Source organism: Emiliania huxleyi, assembly GCF_000372725.1.
Source record: "Emiliania huxleyi CCMP1516 chromosome Unknown EMIHUscaffold_134, whole genome shotgun sequence".
Taxonomy (NCBI): Eukaryota; Haptophyta; order Isochrysidales; family Noelaerhabdaceae; genus Emiliania; species Emiliania huxleyi.
Window position 1 is genome coordinate 243,581 of NW_005201249.1, and position 17,785 is coordinate 261,365.

Below are 17,785 nucleotides of genomic sequence, written 5' to 3' on the forward strand. Positions count from 1 at the left end.
AGCAGGCTTTACATACTCGCGTATGTTACACTCTCGTACTAAAGAACAGTCATACCAGCGAGCAGCGACCGGACATAAACAAATAAATAAATAAAATAACATCGCAAACCCTGTCAGCAGTCCTCCTCCGGGAATGTACATAAGAGCCACATACATTTAAAAACGGACACCTCTCTGTGAGATAGGTAAAAAGGAACAGGTGCCCGCCCGTGCGATCGCTTTGTGCAGGCAGGGTTCTTTGTGGGTGTGGTCGGCGACTAGCCGGCCGGGGTCGTCCTCCCGATGGGGGACTAGCACTAGCCGTCTTCCACATGGTCCCTCGGGTCCCTGCTGCTCCTAATCTCTTCGTACATCCTCCTGCTGATCTCCGCAAAGTCCTGCTCCCTCCCTCGTCTCGCCCTGCGCGTCTGCTCCGCCTCCCCGTTGTCTGCCCTGCCTCGTCTGGCGACTGGTCCTCCATAGTCGGTTGAGGTCGCCGCCCTCCTCGTGCCTCTGTCCAACGCTCTCTCGGCCAGACGCTATATACACCTATGGGGGGGTTCGCAGAATGACACAGAACGAAAATCCGCCGACCCGTCTCTTGTGTGTTGTGAGAGTGAGTGTGACTGTGTGCGCTACTGCAGCGCTGCTGTGGGTAGGAGCCCATCTGTTAGTGTAGAGTACTGAGTCGAGGCTACGTAGAGCTAGAGAGCGGTGTCCGTTTTATTTCGTATTCTATATACTGGGCTGGGTCTTTCGCGTTTAGGCATTGTGGGGTTGGCACTCCCATCGACCCTCATGACCTCCTGCGGTCTCTGAGATGGACACCAGTGGGTGTGGGACCACAGCCAGGATACACTCGAAGGCTGCGTAAGCAGTAGAGGTCGATACTCGACGCGTCCCACATGGTATGTGTCGCTGTCGGCACGCTGTCGACAGGCGGACGTCGAGCGACACCCCGGCGGCAGTGCCACCCAGGAGTGGTCGGGCGGTCTCCCGTCATGAAAGGGCCACCATGTGATCCGTATGATGATTCCTGACAACCGCCTCAGTCATCTTTCGTCGCAGTCGTCCCGCTCTGAGAGGAGCTGCGGGTCAGTTCGACAGCTGGAGCTGTGTCGCCGGCGGCGGCGGCCTGCCTCCGCGCGGAGGTGCCTCTGAGGTGGACATTTTTTGGTCACAGAGAACGCGTTCGAATTTTCACTCCGGAGCTTCAACTCTGCACGCGCACCGGCCAGGGCTACAATAGTGCCAGTGAGCCGACTCGAAGGCCGCGACCGTCAAGTGTTCCCCACATTTATTTCCTCTTCTGCTGTGAACCCAGCCACGTACACGCAGACAATCGCCTCTCAGACGGGTATATACTTAACACACATATCATCTACAGACTCTGTTGGCCGTGCCGTGAACAGGGCACTGTACCTCGGGAAGGTCGTCTCGCTGCCGTTCCCGCTCCCGTCGATGGGGTTCGCGTGCGACGTCGCTCTGGGCGCCGCTGCGTCTCAGACGGCGCGAACCGTGCGGGCGGCGACGGCGCGAAGGGAGGCCTACACAGACGGTGCGGGTGCCGGTGAGCTCACGAGCTCCGCACGCGAGGGTTCTTCGGCGGCGCGGGAGGGGCGCCTCGACGGCGAACAGCGGGAGGAGGAGGAGGCGGAGGAGGGGCGGCGGCGAGGCGCGCATGCCGGCGCGGAAGCCGAGGAGCGCCAGTGCCCAGACGAACGCCTCGCGCCGGGGCGGCTCTCCGCCGACCACCGGCACGAGCGCGCGCGAGGAGAGGTCGCGCGGCGGCGAGGCGGACGCGGCGGCGGAGCCGAGGCCACGCACCAGCGCCTGCGCCGTGGAGAGGGGCGCCGGACTCAGCACGCGCTCACACAACAGCCCGCATCGCGCGCGCGCACGCGCGCTACGCCGGCCGCCTGCGCCGACAGCAGCGCGACGTGGAGTCGCATCGACGCCGCCTGCAGCCGCACGGCGAGCCAGCAGCCAGCCAGCCGGCCTGCTCGCAGCAGGAGGTGTTGAAGAGTCGCCCCTTTGCACGGCGAGCCCGCGGCCAGCTAGTCGGGCCGAAGGCGAAGGTGAGGACACGCTCTGCGGCGCCCGGCGCGACAGTGCCCAGCGCGGCGCACTCGGCCGACCCGCCCGACGTGAGGCGGCGGAGCAGCACCTGGCTCGCGGGCGGCGCGGCGGGTGGGAAGAGGCGGGTGGGAAGAGGCGACGCTCTCACGGGAGGTTGCCCCGCCGCTGCGGCGGCAGGGGAGACTCACCTTGGCCTCTCTGGACGCGCAGGCGCCGAGGCCAGAGATGCGCTCGCCGACGCTTTCCCCGAGCGAGAGCGCGCGCGCCGCGGAGGAGGTGGCGGCGGAGAGGGAGGCGCCGGCGGCCGCGCACAGCGCCAGGCACAAGTCCCGGAGGGCGAGTGGGTCGTGCGCCGCCGCCGCCGCGAGAACGGGAGCCGCGCGGCGGGAGGGAGGGAGAGCGTCGAGCTCGCAGCGCACGTCGCGCATCCGCCCGAGGAGCGCGGCGCGGCGCGCCTCCGCCGCGGTGGTGCGCGCGCTCCTCGGCGCCGCCCTGCCGCCCCTGTGCGCCGAGAGGAATAGGACTCTCTCGGTCGCCTCGCACTCGATCGCGAGGGAGCGAAGCTCGGAGCGAAGCGCAGCGGCGCGCGCCGCGCGCGCCTCGGTCTCTCTCGGCGGCAGCTCCTTGGCGCGGCGGTACGCCTCGCGCAGCCGCGACAGCACGCCGCGCACCGCAGCCCACCCAACCCCCGTGAAGGCGCGCACAAAGAGGACCGAGTACGCAAATGGGCCGCCGTACAGCAGGCCGGCGGCGCCGGCGGCAGCGAGGCACTCGTCGCTGTGGCGGGACCAAAGGGCGGCCGCGGCGCGGGCGCCGCCGGCCACCGGCCTGCCAATGGAGGCGACGCAGCGCTCGAGGTCCTCCAGGCTGACCTGCTCCGGCGGGAGGGAGGCCGGCGTCAGTGGCGGGGAGCAGGAGCGGGCGCGCAGGCGGCGGCGAGGTGCAGGGAAGAAGCGGCCAAGCGGCGTGGCCGCGGTGGCGGGGGAACGCACCTCCCCGTCCCTGTCTCGATCGACTGCGCGAAGGAGCGCGGCGCCGGCACGATCGCGAGCGGAGGCGAGACTTGGAAGCCCGGAGAGACGTGCACCACTCGCCGGCGGCGCGACGAGGAGGAGGGCGGAGAGGAGGAGGCGCGGGACGAACATACACTCGGTGTCGAAAACACCTCTCCGACACTCGTGATTGGCCGCCCCTCCTGGCCGGGCGCGCGCAAAAGAATTTTTTGTGCGACACGATTCACGCGACAGGCGAGGCGCGGGCGACGGCTTCCAAAAGAATTTTAAACACGCCCTCCGTGTGCCCAGTGTCGTGCCGCGAGGAGCCGTGCAGTGCCTGATAAGTCTGTGTGCTGTGTGGTGCACGCCCTCCGCGAGCGAGCGGGGCGGGGTCTGCCCGTCGGGTCGCTGCCCTAATCCCACCAGGGGTTGACTGCTCTATTTATTTATTCGTTCGTGCCGCGAGGTGGCATGAAGGTTGCAGCGAGAATCGGCGAGAGACTGTGAAGAGAGATAGGAAGAGGCGGACGCCCGAAAGAAAGGGTGGGCGACGGCTAGCGCATCACACTCCTCAACAACTCTAACACTCAGCTCACACGTCATTTGGGGCCTGGAGCCCTGGCATATAAAGGTTGTTGGAAAACAGAACTTCACCGGAGTTTAAAGTACGTTGGGGGGACAGCTTTTGACGGCCGACTTCAATTCTGGCCGTTTTTGGACGATCGTTTTGGGGACTGCTGACGCGCTAGCCCCACACTGCCGATAAGATGCATACCCTGTTCACGCGCGCGCGAGACGTGCAGACAGGGTTGCCAGGTGAGAGCGAATGGCGCGGTTCACGCCTCGCACAACAGAGAGAGAGATGCGCTCTGCTGGGACATAAAAGAAAGCGAGTACTTGGGCGAGTAGGCCGTGCGGTCGACGCTGCCGCGCGCGACTTTGCGCGCGAGGCGGCGCAGCTTGAGAACGGCGGTGGGCGAGAAGCCGCCGCCGAAAGTCTCGTGGAGCAGCAGGTTGAAGTTGTTGCGCTTGACAAAGATCGCGTCGTGGTAGAAACCGCGATGCGCCTTGACGTAGCCGTGGCCGGTCTTGTGGGAGAAGGGTTGGCCGGGCTACCCGCGCGCCTTACAGCCCATGTTTAGGCGGCGGGCCTTCTCTTCGGTGTTACCAAAGGCGTAGGAGTGGCCAACGGAGGCGGGCGTGCCGCCACTCGAGGCGTTGCCAACGCCCGTCGAGGAGGTCTTGAGGAGGGGCGTCCAGAGCTCGACTTCATTCACTTCATCGCATCCCCCCGGCCCTGCATGGGATTCTGCGAGGTCGGTCTTGTAGCCCTCGTTGTACTGCCGGGTGAGCTCTGGTTTCTCCTTGTCGCCGTGCACGACCGGCGCGTTGGCCGGGGCGCGCATCGCGTCCGCCCAGGCGGCGAGGACGCCGTCGTGGGGCCGCCGGTGGTGGGCCTTGTTGTAAAGGTAGTCGCCGAAGAAATCGACTGGCATGCCCCGCTCGAGCGCGACCCGAAGGGTGGGAAGCGCCGCGGAGAGCCAAAGGCCGAGCTTCCGCTGGAGCTCGTCCTGGAGGGTGTCGGAGGAGAGGGCGGTGGCGTACGTACCGTCGACACGGACATCGAAGGCCTTGCCGGCGAAAGGCGTTGAGGCGGAGACGAGGCGCGTGGCTTCGCGGTTGTTGACGGCGCTGTCTCCGAGGGACGGGTTGTTGTTGACGGCGCTGTCTCCGAGGGACGGGTTGTTCTTGACGTGCACATCCCGCGCCTTGACGCAGGTGCGCGAACCAGTCCTTGTGATTCTTGATGGCAGCGAGCGCCCGCGGCCGCGGGTACGTGGATTTGCAAGTGCCATTGAGAATCGCGTCGGTAGCTGGAAGGGACTCGGGCTCGGGGAGCGGGATGCTCTTGGGGTAGAACTCAGTCAGGTAGCCGCCGCGGACGGTGTAGTACTTGTTTTTGTCGCGGGCGGTGCGCTTCTCGCACACCTCCTTCCAGTCCGAGAGGGCGGACTCGTAGGTGGCGATAGCTGCGGCGATGGCGGGGTACGTGGACGCACCTCCCTCGTCGAGGGCGAAGTCGGGGTTGTGGGCGACGAGGGTGCGCCAGTTCTTGAGGAGCGACATGGAGAAGTCGCTGTCGGCTCGCGAGAAGGCGGTGTCGATGTTGCACCCGCCCATCTCGGTCGGCAGCTGCGCCAGGAGCCACGCGAGGTCGCGGAGCGCCTGGGGCGCGAGGCGTCGGCGCAAGCAATGCTCTCAAAGGACTTGCGGATGCGGTTGTGCGCAAACTCGAGAGCCTCGCACGCGACATTGGGCGGCGTGATGCCGGCAATGTACTTGGTCTTTGCGCAGGCAATCCGTTTGACGAGGTTGAGGCGGAGCTGCGAGGTGTTCGTGACGCAGTCAGTGTCGACGATCGTGTCGATGACGTCGAGCGGCGCGAGCTTCTTCCTGAGGTGCGCGGTGAGCTCCTTTTTGCAGGCTTCAGGGTCGCCAAAGAAGGTGCCGACGGCCTTGAAGCAGTCCACTCGCCCCGTGGGTTTGCCCTCCTTGTCGCGGTGCGCGGGCGAGCCCCGGAGCCAGCCCGGCGCGCAAGAGAGGTCGCCCTCGGGCGAGTAGATGAGCGACTTGCTGACGCCGTCGAAGACGCTCGCTCCCTCCTTCTGCGCCTCGAGGAGGCCCTTTGGTCCGGAGTAGGCGTCGACGGCGTGCGAGGGCTCGTCGTTCTGGCAGATGTCGTCCGCAAAACCGATGAGGCGCGTGGTCGGGTTGTCTTGGCGTGGCAGACGGGCGCAACGGCGTGGCAGATGTCGTGGAGGAAGCAGACGCTGAGGATGGTGGACAGCGCACGTCCCTGGATGACCCCGCAGGCGGACTTGGCGTAGTTGGGGTCGTTGTAGTCGGGGCACTCGAGGCTGAGTGGGTCCCAATCGGCGGCGGAGAAGTCCAGGTCGCCGCCGTCGGCGGACGGCAGCCGCAAGGCGCCCTCGGCCTTGACAAGGCGGATGAAGCTGGGCGTGCCCATGATGAGGCGAGCGACGGGTAGGAGGTCAGGGCGTCGCTTGCGGATCCAGTCGAGGAGCTTGACGTGCCCACAGCCGTTGGGGTCAGGCTTGTTGTCGGCCGTGAGCGCCTGGGCGATCGTGTTGTAGAAGTTCTCCTTGTCGCCCGAGATGGTCGCGGTCTTGCTAAACATCTCTCTCACTCCTCTCCTTAAATAAAACGCAGGGGCATCTTTTAGCGGAGCCCTACAGAAACACGCACGCGTTCGGCGGCTCGGCGGAGCGACTACGCGTTCGGCGGCTCTGCGATGGTTTCGGAAGGCTTGGACTCGCGAGGAAAAAGAAAACGGTGCAAGTCTCCCCTCGAAATTAATTTATTTTATGAAGACCTGCTTCACCCATCCTGCTTCGCCTTGCTCCCCCGCCGAAAGAAAAGCGAAAAGCCGTAAACGGCGTCTTCCAAAATGCGCGTCTTCTTCGTCTTCTTCGTCTCTGCCCTTCTTCTCGGCTGCGCCACCGGCGAGCCGCCCGCCAAGAGGTTGGCGGAAGGGGTCACGGGCCTGTCGCGCCCGCCGTCTCCCGCAGCTCGCCGCCAGCTGGTCGAGACGAGCGACGTCGACCACGAGTCTCCGCCATCGCCACCAGAGTCGTCTGGTGCGCCGTTTTGCGGCACCGGAGATGGCAGTCTCAAGCCGGAGGCTATCATCCTGCAGGACTCCATGGTGGGATCAATCGAGTACCTGGGTGATGGAGGGAAAGAGATGACAATACTCAACGGGCGAAAGTCGAAGCCTACTCTCGAGAAAGACGGCTTCGAGCTGCTGCAGCTCGAGGCGCCGCTTCTTTGGCGAAGCGAGATCATGGATGGTCATGATCCTGTCGAGCTCGAGGATCATGAATACGAGCGCGTGGCTGAGGTAGTAAAAAGACGTACGAACGCCCAAGAAGTGCATGTGTTTCGACATACATTTCGTCGTTCGGGTCTGACGCATCAGCGCGGCGCTCATTCAGACACCTTTGCGTTTCGGCAGCAGGGGGCCGCCTTCAGGAATGCAAAGGCCAAGCGCGTAATAGGTTGGAACGTGTGGACCTCGTTGGACCCGGCACACGCCGTGCAGCGCGATCCCCTTGCTCTTTTGTCGGCGGCATCTCTAGACCCGCAAGCAAAGTTCTTCCCCTTACTGAAGGCGTATCCCAGGCACGAATGGCACTATTTCCCCAACATGACGAATCGCGAAGCAATCCTCTTCAAACAGTGGGACAGCGACTCCACAGTGAAACTTGAGATTGGAGACGCCTCATCACACGGGGGCTGGGAGCCGTCGCCAGATATCACATCCAACTACGTGTATCACCAGGCAGTCGACATTGGGAACCAGGATGCGCCTCCTCGGCGCAGCGCAGATTTCCGATGTCTTGCTCTTTACTACTGAGAAGGGACGCATTCGATCGTCATTCGAGGCTATAGCCAAGTACTAGCCTCTTGAAAAACTACGGCTCTAAGAAGATAATCTTTGACTTTAGCAAACATGTTTAGAACTTTCTCCAACTCACCCGGGGACGGACGTGCTGGCTGCTCCCATCCAGAGCACGCCTCTTCCGAGAAACGCACGGCGTTCGGCGGCTCGGGCCTCGGCGGAGCGACTACGCACGCGTTCGGCGGGGCCTTGTGTGTGAGCCTGTTTGTGTCTGTGTGTCGCTCGTGCGCGTCGTCATCATCTGTCCCGCGTCCACCCATACCGCGCTGGTGTCCAGTCCGAGCCTGGCTGTTCTTCACCTTTCTTGAGCACTTGAGCACTTGATAGGGTCGATTCCGCATGGTACGGGACCCCTCGATCGTCTCGCCCACCCTCACTGGTGTGTTCATTGGGGGGGGGGGGGTCATAACAAACACGGTACAGGATCGAGGTGCACGCTGCAGAAGCAGTGCCGTCCCCCCTCTCCCCGACGGCGATGGCGGTGTGACCGATCTTCTGCGGGCCGTCGGGTGCCTTGTACGCACCCCAGGTGCCAGTCTTGTACCCGTCCATCACGATGCTGCTCCGCGAGCCGCGGAGCGCAGACGCCGGCGCGGTGAAGGCGGCGGCGAGCGCGAGGCACAGCGCGAGGAGGAGGAAGCGGAACATCTGTGCGGTGTGCGGTGCGTCAGAAAGGTGAATGGCAACCTCTGGGAGCACCTGCGATCTGCGAGACGCACATCTCTTGAGAACAACCGAGGCGAGTCACAGGGAGCAATTTCACACCAGCTGTTTCACAGCCTTGTTATTGAGAAAAAAAATACCTCTTCGCCATACCGCGTTGGTGTCCCAGTCGTTGGTCGGACTGTGTTTCGCCTTCCCATCAATCAATCAGTCGGACTGTGTTTCGGTCGGTCTGTGTTCTTACGGCGCACGTCGCGCCGCATGGTGGCCGCGCTGCGCCGCTCGCCGCTGGCGCGCGGTTGAACGCGGCGCCGACTCCGCGGCGGCGCCATCTCACGCAGCGGGGCGCGTCGCGTCGTCGGCGCCAAAACATCAACCGTCTACTTCTCCTTCTCTTCTCGTCTCGTCTCGTCTTGTCGCAGGCGCACACGCGCGCGACGTGCGCTCGTGTCGCCGCGTTCGCTCCGCGAAGGGCGATTCGAACCGGGAGCCAGTCGGCGCGGCGGCGGCACGCGGCGGCAAAACGCACGACGCTCACCTCATGGAGATACTGCTGCTTTGGCACCTCCTGATATAATGCTGATTTTTTGCTGAGCGGGGCGGAGGCACGCGGGCGGCGGAGGCGGCGGCGGACGACGTCTACTACCTGGCTGTCCCCTGTGGTAGCTTAGCGATCAGGGAGGATCTACCTGTTCGGCCTCGAGGAAGCTGCTGGGGGAGAGAGGGGGGGAGAGAGGAGAGGAGGAGAGGGGAGAGGATGAGAAGAGGAGAGGAGAGGAGAGGAGAGAGGAGGAGAGAGGAGAGAGGAGGAGGGGGAGAGGAGAGAAGAGGGGAGGGGGTGAGAGGGAGGGAGGGAGGGAGGGAGAGAGAGGGCGGAGCGAGCAGAGAGAGAGGAGAGCCTTTGAGCCTTGGCACCAGCCAGGCAGTTGATTTGGCCCTGGCACCAGCCTTGGCAGTTGAGTTGGCCTTGGCACCAGCCTTGGCGGGCGGGCACGCGGGACATGCACAGACACCAAGGGGCGCGGCGCCGACCTTGATTGCGGCGCAGGTGGGGGGACGGGAAGTCCGTCGGCGTTGCCGGGGGCCCAAGGAAGCGCGAGGGAAAAAATCCGCCGCTGAGGGCGCTCGTGCGGCAATAGCCGGGTGGAGGGGGGAGCGTGCCGGACGGGGCGTCGTCGCGCCGTCCGATGGTCTGCTGCCCCGCGCAGCAACCGTCGGGCGACGACCCGGGGGCCAAAAACCCGGTGACGACGGCGCTCTGGATGGGGCGTGACCTCCTGCCTCCAACCTCCTTCCTTTTTGAGCAGGTGTGACGCCGCGCGAGCGACGCTCCGAGATCGCCCGAGATAGCGCGGCGCGGCCCCGAGATCGCCCGAGATAGCGCGAGATCGCCCGAGATCGCGCGGCGCGGCCCGGGGCGAGGTGAGTGGGTTGGGAGCGAGGGGGCGGAAGTGACCAGTGCGGTAGATGGTAAGCTCGAGGCGCGTGAGCCGGACCTGTGAGCCGGACCACCCCCTCTTGTTCCCTGCGTTGTTGAGCCAGGACTCAACATACTCGCGGGCTTTCATCCCAAACTGTCACTCCCCTTTCTCCCGGCCGAGGTGGGGCGCGCGCGGGGGCGGCGGGTGTGCGGGATGTCTGTGGGCCCGAGAGCGATATGCCATGTCCGCCTTGCGTTTGTTTCATCACATCGAAGGCTAAGCTCAAAAAGAAAGCACAGTACAGTTGGATTTCCAAGAGATCGCTCGCACCAGAGAGCACCTCTAACACGCCCCACTGGATAGGGCCTCCCGACAACGCACCGACGGTGCACGCGCCTCACCACTCTTGGTCATCCCTGCCCGCAGAAACCATGTTCCGCTTCCTCCTCCTCGCGCTGTGCCTCGCGCTCGCCGCCGCCTTCACCGCGCCGGCGTCTGCGCTCCGCGGCTCGCGGAGCAGCATTGTCATGTCTGGCCCCAACGCTCAGAAGCCTGGCAAGGCCGGCAACCCGCTGTGAGGCTGAATAGATGCTCCGACTCCGACAGGAACACCCGACAGCCGCAGCGGCAAAGGCATCAAGCTCACGCGCATCACCTTCCGATCCAGGTGGGGCTACACCGTGGGCTCGCGTGCGCCCGACGCCGCCGTCTCCTCGGGCACCACCCAGTCGGAGGAGGCCGAGTGGAAGAAGACCTTCCTCGGCGGTCTGTTTGCCAAGAAGCCGGCGCCACCGCCCAAGACCAAGGGCTCCCGCATGAAGCGCCCCGGCACCATCTAGAGCAGCAACAGGCGCGGTGCAATAGCAGATTAGGCACTAGAGATGCCCGCGCGAGCACGCTGCGCGTGCGGCTCTGGCCGGACCGGGCGCCGGCTCCTCTCGGCAACTTGAAGGCGGGCGCCCGCCCCGACACACCGACCCGGGCCGCGCATCTGTGCACGTGCTCAGTGCTTGGTGCATTCTTGTATCAAATCGTTTCGTAGATGGTAGCCCAAACACCAAATTTGATAGATGGTAGCCCAAACACCACAATCGTCCTGAAGAAGCACGGCTCTCGTCGCTCAATGAAAAGCAGAGGTCCGCGCGCCGCCCCCGTCTGAATTTCCCCGCGCCGTTGCAACCCCGCAACCCCCCGCACCCAGAGCACAACCCCCGCCGCCGACGACGTCCTCACGCGCCATGGGCCAAGCATGGGCCTTCCTCACCTCCGTCCTCGCCAGCCGCGCCTCCGCCCAAAGGCCTAGGCCCCACACGGAGGCACCGCAGCCGGCCCGACGCCGTCCAGGGGCGCGGGGTCTGGCGCGATCGCAGTGGCCGCCGCCGCCACCTGCTGCTCCGCCACTTGCTCCTCCGCCACCTGCTGCTGCTCGGCCATTTGGGCCGCGAGCGACGTGGCGGGCGCCTCGCCGACTGCCGCGGCGTGTGCGGCCGCGGCCTTCTCCGCCGACTGAAACGCGCCGAGCGAGCGCAGCGCGCCGTCGCGCATCACCTTGGCGACAACCGTGAGAGATGGGGAGAGAGGGCGTACTGGAATGATCCCAGCGGCACACGTCTACGAGGGGGGGCTCCGAAAGGTCGGCATGCCTGACCTCCCCCCCGCTTGTCCACCCGGCGTGAGGGGCGGGAGCGCAGCCATTCCAACGGCTGGAGAGTTTCTGAACGGCCGTGCATGCATCTGCATGCCGGCTTACTAAGAATTTCCCTCGCTCCTGCTCCTCTCTCGGAAGACGCGCGCCGGCCTGGGGGACTCGCTTGCGATCCCGCTCCAGCCAGAGGCCGCGTGAGGCGCGTGGGACGGTGTACGCTGGGGCTCGGCCCCAAGTGCACTGGCCTCGCGTCTCGAGGGGAGGACGGCTCGTAACTGAGGTCCTGCGGAGACAGTCGTCCTCCCCTCAACCCGACGAGAGTGGGCTGGCAGTCCCCGTGGCTGCGCAGTCGCGCTTCCGAGCCGACTCCGCCCCTCTCTCCACCCGGCCATTCCAACGTGGCCAGGCCGCTCGCTTAAGGCTGATTGGCTAGACGAGCGGCCTACCTCCAACGGGGTAGTCTGGATCACGGGGGATGACATCCTGCCTCCCGGCACGCCGGGAGGAGGTGGGTGCTCCGCCGCCGGACCGCCCTCTCCACCACCCTCCTCGCCCAGGGATCTACAACGCTGTCTCTTAAGGTCCGACAGGTTCGGCACCGGGCACCGCCTCGGTATACAAAATGCGCCTGCGGGCGGACCCTCACAGATCACAGATCACAAAGAAAGAAAACAGACAACCCAAGGGGGGGATGGGAGGACGGCACGCCGCCACCACACAGGGATTTTAAACAGTACACTCTACATCGTCTGCACGCACTTGGAGCACTTGGAGTGCAGTCATTAACCGCACATCCAGGGCCGGGGAGCTAAGAAGCGCACCCAGCGGGCCGCATGTGGCGGTAAAATTCTTCTTCGCGACCCTGCCGATGCTGGGCGTGCTACTACGCCGCTCCCTAATCCGTGCGCCTGCTCACGTTTCTTTCCCCGTTCGGCATCGCCGCGGTCATTCGTGGCTAGCAGCAGCCGCCGTGGCTGGTGCGGCTCTGGCGTCGGCCTCCCAGTGCGACTCTGAGCTGGACGACTCTGAGGAGGCAACCGCGCTGGCCGCGCTTGTGCAATCGCTGCGGCGGTTAGCCGACTGGGCCTCCCTCGAGCCGGCGTGGCGGCAGTTCCGCCACGCCAGGGGCGGCGGCGACGCGTGCGCGCTCGCCTACCTCCGCACCGGCGGCAACGATCCTGAGGCGGCGGCAGTGCGCATTGCCGACACGCTCTCGTTCCGACAGGCGAATGGCCTCGTCGCGGACGACGCCGAGCTCTGGAGAGCTGTGGAGGAGCACCCGGCGAGGGACCGGTGGCCGTTCGCCTACCTGCCCGGCAGCGAGGTGCCAGACGGGAGCCCTGTCTGCTACGCGAGGCTGTCGCAGCTGCAGGTGGCGGCGACGCTCGCCGCGTTTGACGAGGAGGAGCTGATGCACTTCGTCGCGCTCTGGTTCGAGGGCGCGCAGCGGCTGCTCGGCGACAGCAGCCGGCGGCGCGGCGATCCCGTCCGCGGCACGTACGATGTGTACGACTGCGCCGACCTCTCTGCCTGGAGCTTCCTCTCGGAGGTGACACTTCCGAGACACTTCTCGAGACACCTCGTCGACCCTAGGGGCCTGACTCCGAGGTGGCCCCTCTGGTCCCTCCCGCGGGAGACAGCCGCGCATCAGACCGAGTGTCGAGCCCTCTCCCGGTGCCCCACCCCCAGCCACTCCACCCACGCCACCCGCCCCCTCCCGGAGGTGCGAGCCCACCGGCCGGCGATCAAGCGCATCTTCGCCATTGGGAGCGAGCACTTCCCCGACCTGCTCTACAAGTGCTACGTCCTCAACGCGCCCACCGTCGCCGCGCTGGTCTGGCGGTGCGCGGCGCGGGGGAGGGGGAGGCGGCTAGGGCGGCGGTGTGTGCGCACCCTCTCCCGTCGAGAGCGCCCTCTCCCTCCTCTCCCTCTGGCAGGTGCGTCGCGCCCTTCATGAGCGAGCAGGCGCAGGCCAAGGTCTGCATCTCCCGCGGCGTGCCGCCAGAGCTGGCCGAGGCGCTCGGCGGCGAGGCGGCGGTGCGACGCATGGTGGCGCTCGTGTCAGAGGAGGGGGAGGGGGTCGCGTGAAGGCTGGACGCGTTTACGAGCGGATAAGCCCGATCAAAAGAAAACGTATCGCTGGCTCACCGCGATGTCGGGGCCGCGCTTGAGCAGCTCAAGAACGCAGGGAACGAGTGCTTCCGTCGCAAAGATTACCACGGCGCGCTGCGCAGGTAGAGCCGTACGACGAGGCGCTCGGCGGTCCTAACGGGCGCGGAGACGGCCTCAACATCGGCACATTGCTGCCGCTGCTCAACAACCGGGCGGCCTGCCATCTCGAGCTCGCTGATGCGATGAGCGGCTACGGCGAGGAGCGCGTCCACGCGTACAAACGAGCGTCGTACGACGCCGAAGACGCCGCGAAACTTTCCAGGATGATGGGCGGCAACGCAAAGGCGCTCTTCAGGCTCGGACGAGCCACGCTCGGGGTGCAGTCCCTACGCTCTCGGCTGGTCGACGCTGCGGAGGCGCGCGGCCAGACAGACGCTGCCGAGGCCCTGCGGCTGCGCAAAGTGGCCGCCAAGGAGGTCGATGTCAGCATCATGCATCTCAAGTCGGCCCTACAGCTACAAGAGGGCAACCGGTCGATCAGCGACAAGCTCGACGAGGCAGAGCGCCTGCAGGCGGCGCTCGAGCGTCGCGGGGCTCCGCCGCCATCCAAAGCGCCGACGCCAGTCGTGCGACCGGAGAAGTTTGCGGCGTCTGTGGTCTTCACCCCAGGCGACTCGTGGATGTCCAACAAGGTGGCTCTGCCGCTTCCAGTGCCCAAGCGGGTGGGAGGGAACGCGATGCTGCCCATGTATCTGACCAAGCAGAAGAACGATCGACCGGGGCGAGCTGGCTATCTGGATCCTCTACTCGGATCACCTCGGCGAGGGCGAACTCGACGCGCGCGGCGAGGAGGCCTACGGCGAGGACGCACAGTACAGCGTCGCCGCTGACCAACCCCACGGAGCCCTCTCGACACCCGCCCAGGCTGACACGCACATCCAGTCACCGGATGAGTTCGTCATGAGCTTTGATTTTGCGCGTGGCGGCAACTCCCTCGGCGAGGGCATACCGGGAGCGCTGGTCGCAGCGGGTGTCATAGGACCGGCTTTGGGGAGGCATTCGTCGTTTACCGCGTCAAGTTCTGATCGCTGTTCAAGCGATGCCGATGGCGCGCGTGTAAATAAATAAATAAAACGGACACCTCTACTAGGAGATGGGTAAAAAGGAACAGGTCCCCGCCCTGCGGTCTTTGTGCAGGGTTCTTTGTGGGTGTGGTCGGCGACTAGCCGGGGTCGTCCTCCCGATGGGGGACTAGCACTAGCCGTCTTCCGCACATGGTCCCTCGGGTCCCTGCTGCTCCTAATCTCGTCGTACATCCTCCTGCTGATCTCCGCAACATCCTGCTCCCTCCCTCGTCTCGCCCTGCGCGTCTGCTCCGCCTCCCCGTCGTCCGCCCTGCGTCGTCTGGTGACGGGTCCTCCATAGTCGGTTGAGGTCGCCGCCCTCCTCGTGCCTCTTCCCAACGTTTCCTCGGCAGCCGATGCCGTCTGCTCCGACTCCGCCGTCCCCGGGTCTGCCCTGCCCTCGTCTGCGCTAGCTTCTGTTTCGTCATCACTGATATCCGTCCTCTGGCGCGCGTGTCGGGCCCGGGTTGTCCTTATTTTTTTCTCAATAGTGCAGCGTTTTTCTCACACACCCTGAGTTGGCGTACACACATTATCATTAACTCCTCGAGATTAACTCAGAGGGCCACATCCTCCCTGTCGAGCGCGTGCGCATCGCCGGTAGGACCGGCTTGGCCTTGCGCTCGCTCTGATCGCAAAGATCGACACCGATGACACGCTCTGCCCATCAGGCCGGTCGCGCCTCGGAGGGTTCGCCCCGGGGGTCTGGGGCCAATGCCCCTGCTGCCCGAGCGCAAGGGGCCCCCGGAGGGCGCCCGAAACGGGCGGTATCCAAGCCCAAGGAGCTATACCAGCCGGGTGAGGGACCCCTAGGGGCGCCCAGGACCTACGCTATTAGCATCACTATGTGAGGGCGTGGGCGACGTCGGACCACCTGGATCCTGGTCCCCCACCCCTACCTCTCGTACCTGCAACCTGGTCGATGGACGATGGTCGAGAAGGCTTATTTATAAAGCAGTGTCAGAGCTCAGACACTCAGACACAGTGGGGATAGCAGTCCGGGGAGCGCGAGAGCCGAGCGCGATGTAGCGCGCTGTGTGTGTACGTGTGCACAGAGAGTCATGGCCCGAGGCGTCGCCCGCCACGCTCGTTGTGGCGCGCGGGTGCTTGCCACGCCGCCGCGCTGTCCGGGCAGCCCCTATCTGGATGCCGCCAGAGAGAGGCGGCGGCGGCTCCTAGTGCGCGTCATGCAGCGGGACCAACCCCCTTGCGACCCGCGACAGAGGGAGCGGATCGTGGGCTGGTGGCCCGCGAGCTGAGCGGCCGCATTCCTAGGGCTCCCCCAGGCCAAACTGAATCTTGCGGATGGTGCCGCCGTAGTTCTCGTCGTCCGAGCCGATGAAGGTCGCCGGGTGCCTGGGGCGCGGAGGTATGTGTGTAGTGAATTGGTGAGAGGGGGCACGCAAAGTACAGAAGGGGCACGCACTTGGTCATGAAGGGGTTGGTTGAGATGTTCTGGGCGCGAGCAACTGTCTCGACCTTAAACCCTTCGTGGTGCGAGACCTTCCCCGGTTCGTTGTAGATCACAACGTTCCCGTCGGTCGTGTCGACGTTTCCGATTATTGACGTCGCACTCCTGTAAGGGCCGTTGTCGGCACTGACCATGGCGTTAGAAGCTTCGGAGCCGGCGTCGTACGACGTGACGAGGTAGATGTCGCCGGTCTCGGAATCGACGTCCAGGCCGACCACAGGGCGGTTGGACCACGAAGCAAAGGTCGATAACTCGAACGACATGCTCCCCTTTTCCTTGTGAATGACAAGGTTGGGCTCGAGCTCCAGGTCGGCCCAGCGGATGGTGGTTTCGTTGCGGTCGGCCCACAGGAAGAGGTACCTGTCCTCCGACGACCCATAGCGGGCGACCGCGGTGCCCTCCACGTTGTGGGAGTAGGTGAAGCTTGAGAAGCTCGTGTGGTCCGAGATCGAGACGGCCGTTACGCCGTCGGGGGCGCCGTCGCTGTTATCGCTCAGGCTCACCTCTGCCAGGTAGATGCGGTCGGCAGGGAAGTCCTTGTCGAGCGAGTTGGTGCTGCTGCATTTGTCATTGCGCGAGTTGGTGCTCTCGCACAGAAGAACCAGATGCGGCTTGCCAGGGATGCCGGCAACACTCTCCAGATCGTTGGGCCCCTTGTACGTGTGCGTCTTCTCTTTCTTTGTGCGGGTGCACGTACGGTCGGTTGGCCAATCCTTTTCGTCGTAGGCGATTTCCGCAACCTGGGTTGGCGCGCTGGGTGATAACGACGGAGCAGAAATTGGGGACGAGCTTGGGGGGGGGGGAGGGAGGTGCTGCGCTCGGTGATGAGGAGGGAGCGCGGCGCTGGGCGAGGTCGCGATCGGGTGGTGGCGGGGATGGCGGTGGCAACCTGGATTCCGATCGCGAGGTCGAAAGCAATCTGCACCAGGCTCACCCGCGGCCACATAATATTTTCGTAGCCCTTCATGTCGTGCACCGTGATGAAAGAGCCGCCGCCGACGTAGGACATGCCGCTGACGTCCTTGAGCCTTGGGTTCTGGACGGGCTTGAACTCGGTCTTGCCGCCTGGCGCGACGCTCGCAAACAGGGCCTCGCGCGACGGGAGAGCCGCCGCAGGCAGCACGAGCATCGTGAGTAGCACAAGCATGGACATAGATCTAGAGCCTGACACGCCGGGCATCGGAAGGGGTGTGAGGGGGCTCAGGCTATAGATTTCTGAAAGGCTAGGTGGCATGTGATGGGGCGGGGTCTGAAGGGGAGGGGAAGGGGGAGACAAAGTCCGAACGCGAAAGTTGAGCGACAGCTACGGCGGCTGGCGAGGTCGAGGGCGGCGGCTACACGCGGGCGGCGACCGAGGGGGCGGCGGCGGCGAGGACGGCGGCGCGCGGCGGCGGCGGCGAGGGCAGCGGCGGCCAGGGCGACGGCGGTGCAAATGGAGTCGGCTCGGGTAGTGGAGGCAGGCACTGGCGACGCGGCGGCGGCGGCGGCGGCGGCGGCGGCGCTGACATGGGCGATGGTGGGGCGGCGAGGGTGCGCCGCGGCAAGGCGGCAAGGCGGCGAGGGTAGCGGTGGCGCGGAAGGTAGCGCGGAGGCGGCGGCGAGGCTGGCGGAGGGCTGGCGGTAGCGAGGGCGAGGGCGAGGGCGGCGGCGGCGGCGGCGAGGGCGGCGGCGAGGGTGGCGGCGGCGGGCCGGCGGCGGCGAGGGCGGCGGCGAGGGCGGCGGCGAGGGCGTGGCGAGGGCGGCCGAGGGCGGGCGGAGCGGCGAGGGCGGCGGTGACCGGTGGTGACGGCGGCGAGGAAGGCGCCATGGCGAG

General features: G+C 65.4%; 5 protein-coding genes across 5 annotated transcripts; 3 read left to right on the plus strand and 2 right to left on the minus strand.

The window, feature by feature from the left end:
• Positions 1–1,290: 1,290 nt before the first annotated feature.
• On the minus strand, positions 1,291–3,203 carry EMIHUDRAFT_455151 (hypothetical protein; the record flags this gene model as incomplete). Its single annotated transcript, XM_005788545.1, has 8 exons — positions 1,291–1,526; positions 1,609–1,812; positions 1,881–1,978; positions 2,047–2,146; positions 2,247–2,465; positions 2,730–2,828; positions 3,051–3,073; positions 3,146–3,203. Coding segments are annotated over 8 exons (971 nt in total), but the record flags the coding sequence as incomplete, so codon positions are not given.
• Positions 3,204–6,522: 3,319 nt separating this feature from the next.
• EMIHUDRAFT_226774 (hypothetical protein) lies at positions 6,523–7,491 on the plus strand (the record flags this gene model as incomplete). Its single annotated transcript, XM_005788546.1, has 2 exons — positions 6,523–6,988; positions 7,070–7,491. 2 exons carry the CDS (start codon positions 6,523–6,525, stop codon positions 7,489–7,491), a joined length of 888 nt encoding a protein of 295 aa, XP_005788603.1.
• A 2,553-nt stretch (positions 7,492–10,044) lies between these two features.
• Positions 10,045–10,700, plus strand: EMIHUDRAFT_440692 (hypothetical protein; the record flags this gene model as incomplete). The annotated part of the gene is made up of 3 exons (XM_005788547.1): positions 10,045–10,194; positions 10,288–10,592; positions 10,613–10,700. Coding segments are annotated over 3 exons (540 nt in total), but the record flags the coding sequence as incomplete, so codon positions are not given.
• A 1,433-nt stretch (positions 10,701–12,133) lies between these two features.
• Positions 12,134–14,497, plus strand: EMIHUDRAFT_226778 (hypothetical protein; the record flags this gene model as incomplete). The annotated part of the gene is made up of 6 exons (XM_005788548.1): positions 12,134–12,814; positions 12,989–13,107; positions 13,203–13,344; positions 13,500–14,099; positions 14,203–14,407; positions 14,475–14,497. 6 exons carry the CDS (start codon positions 12,134–12,136, stop codon positions 14,495–14,497), a joined length of 1,770 nt encoding a protein of 589 aa, XP_005788605.1.
• A 949-nt stretch (positions 14,498–15,446) lies between these two features.
• EMIHUDRAFT_423339 (hypothetical protein) lies at positions 15,447–16,166 on the minus strand. The gene is made up of 2 exons (XM_005788549.1): positions 15,928–16,166; positions 15,447–15,857 (listed from the first exon to the last, which is right to left on the minus strand). The coding sequence occupies exons 1-2, from the start codon at positions 16,104–16,106 to the stop codon at positions 15,773–15,775; spliced, it is 264 nt and encodes an 87-aa protein (XP_005788606.1). The 5' UTR covers positions 16,107–16,166; the 3' UTR covers positions 15,447–15,772.
• Positions 16,167–17,785: the final 1,619 nt, after the last annotated feature.

Bases quoted from the DNA above. Each gene is read 5' to 3' on its own strand.
- EMIHUDRAFT_423339 (XM_005788549.1), bottom strand. From the start codon at position 16,106: ATGGTCAGTGCCGACAACGGCCCTTACAGGAGTGCGACGTCAATAATC. The intron at 15,858-15,927 runs GTGCGTGCCCCT...TCCGCGCCCCAG, and splicing joins ACCAACCCCTTCATGACCAA to GCACCCGGCGACCTTCATCG.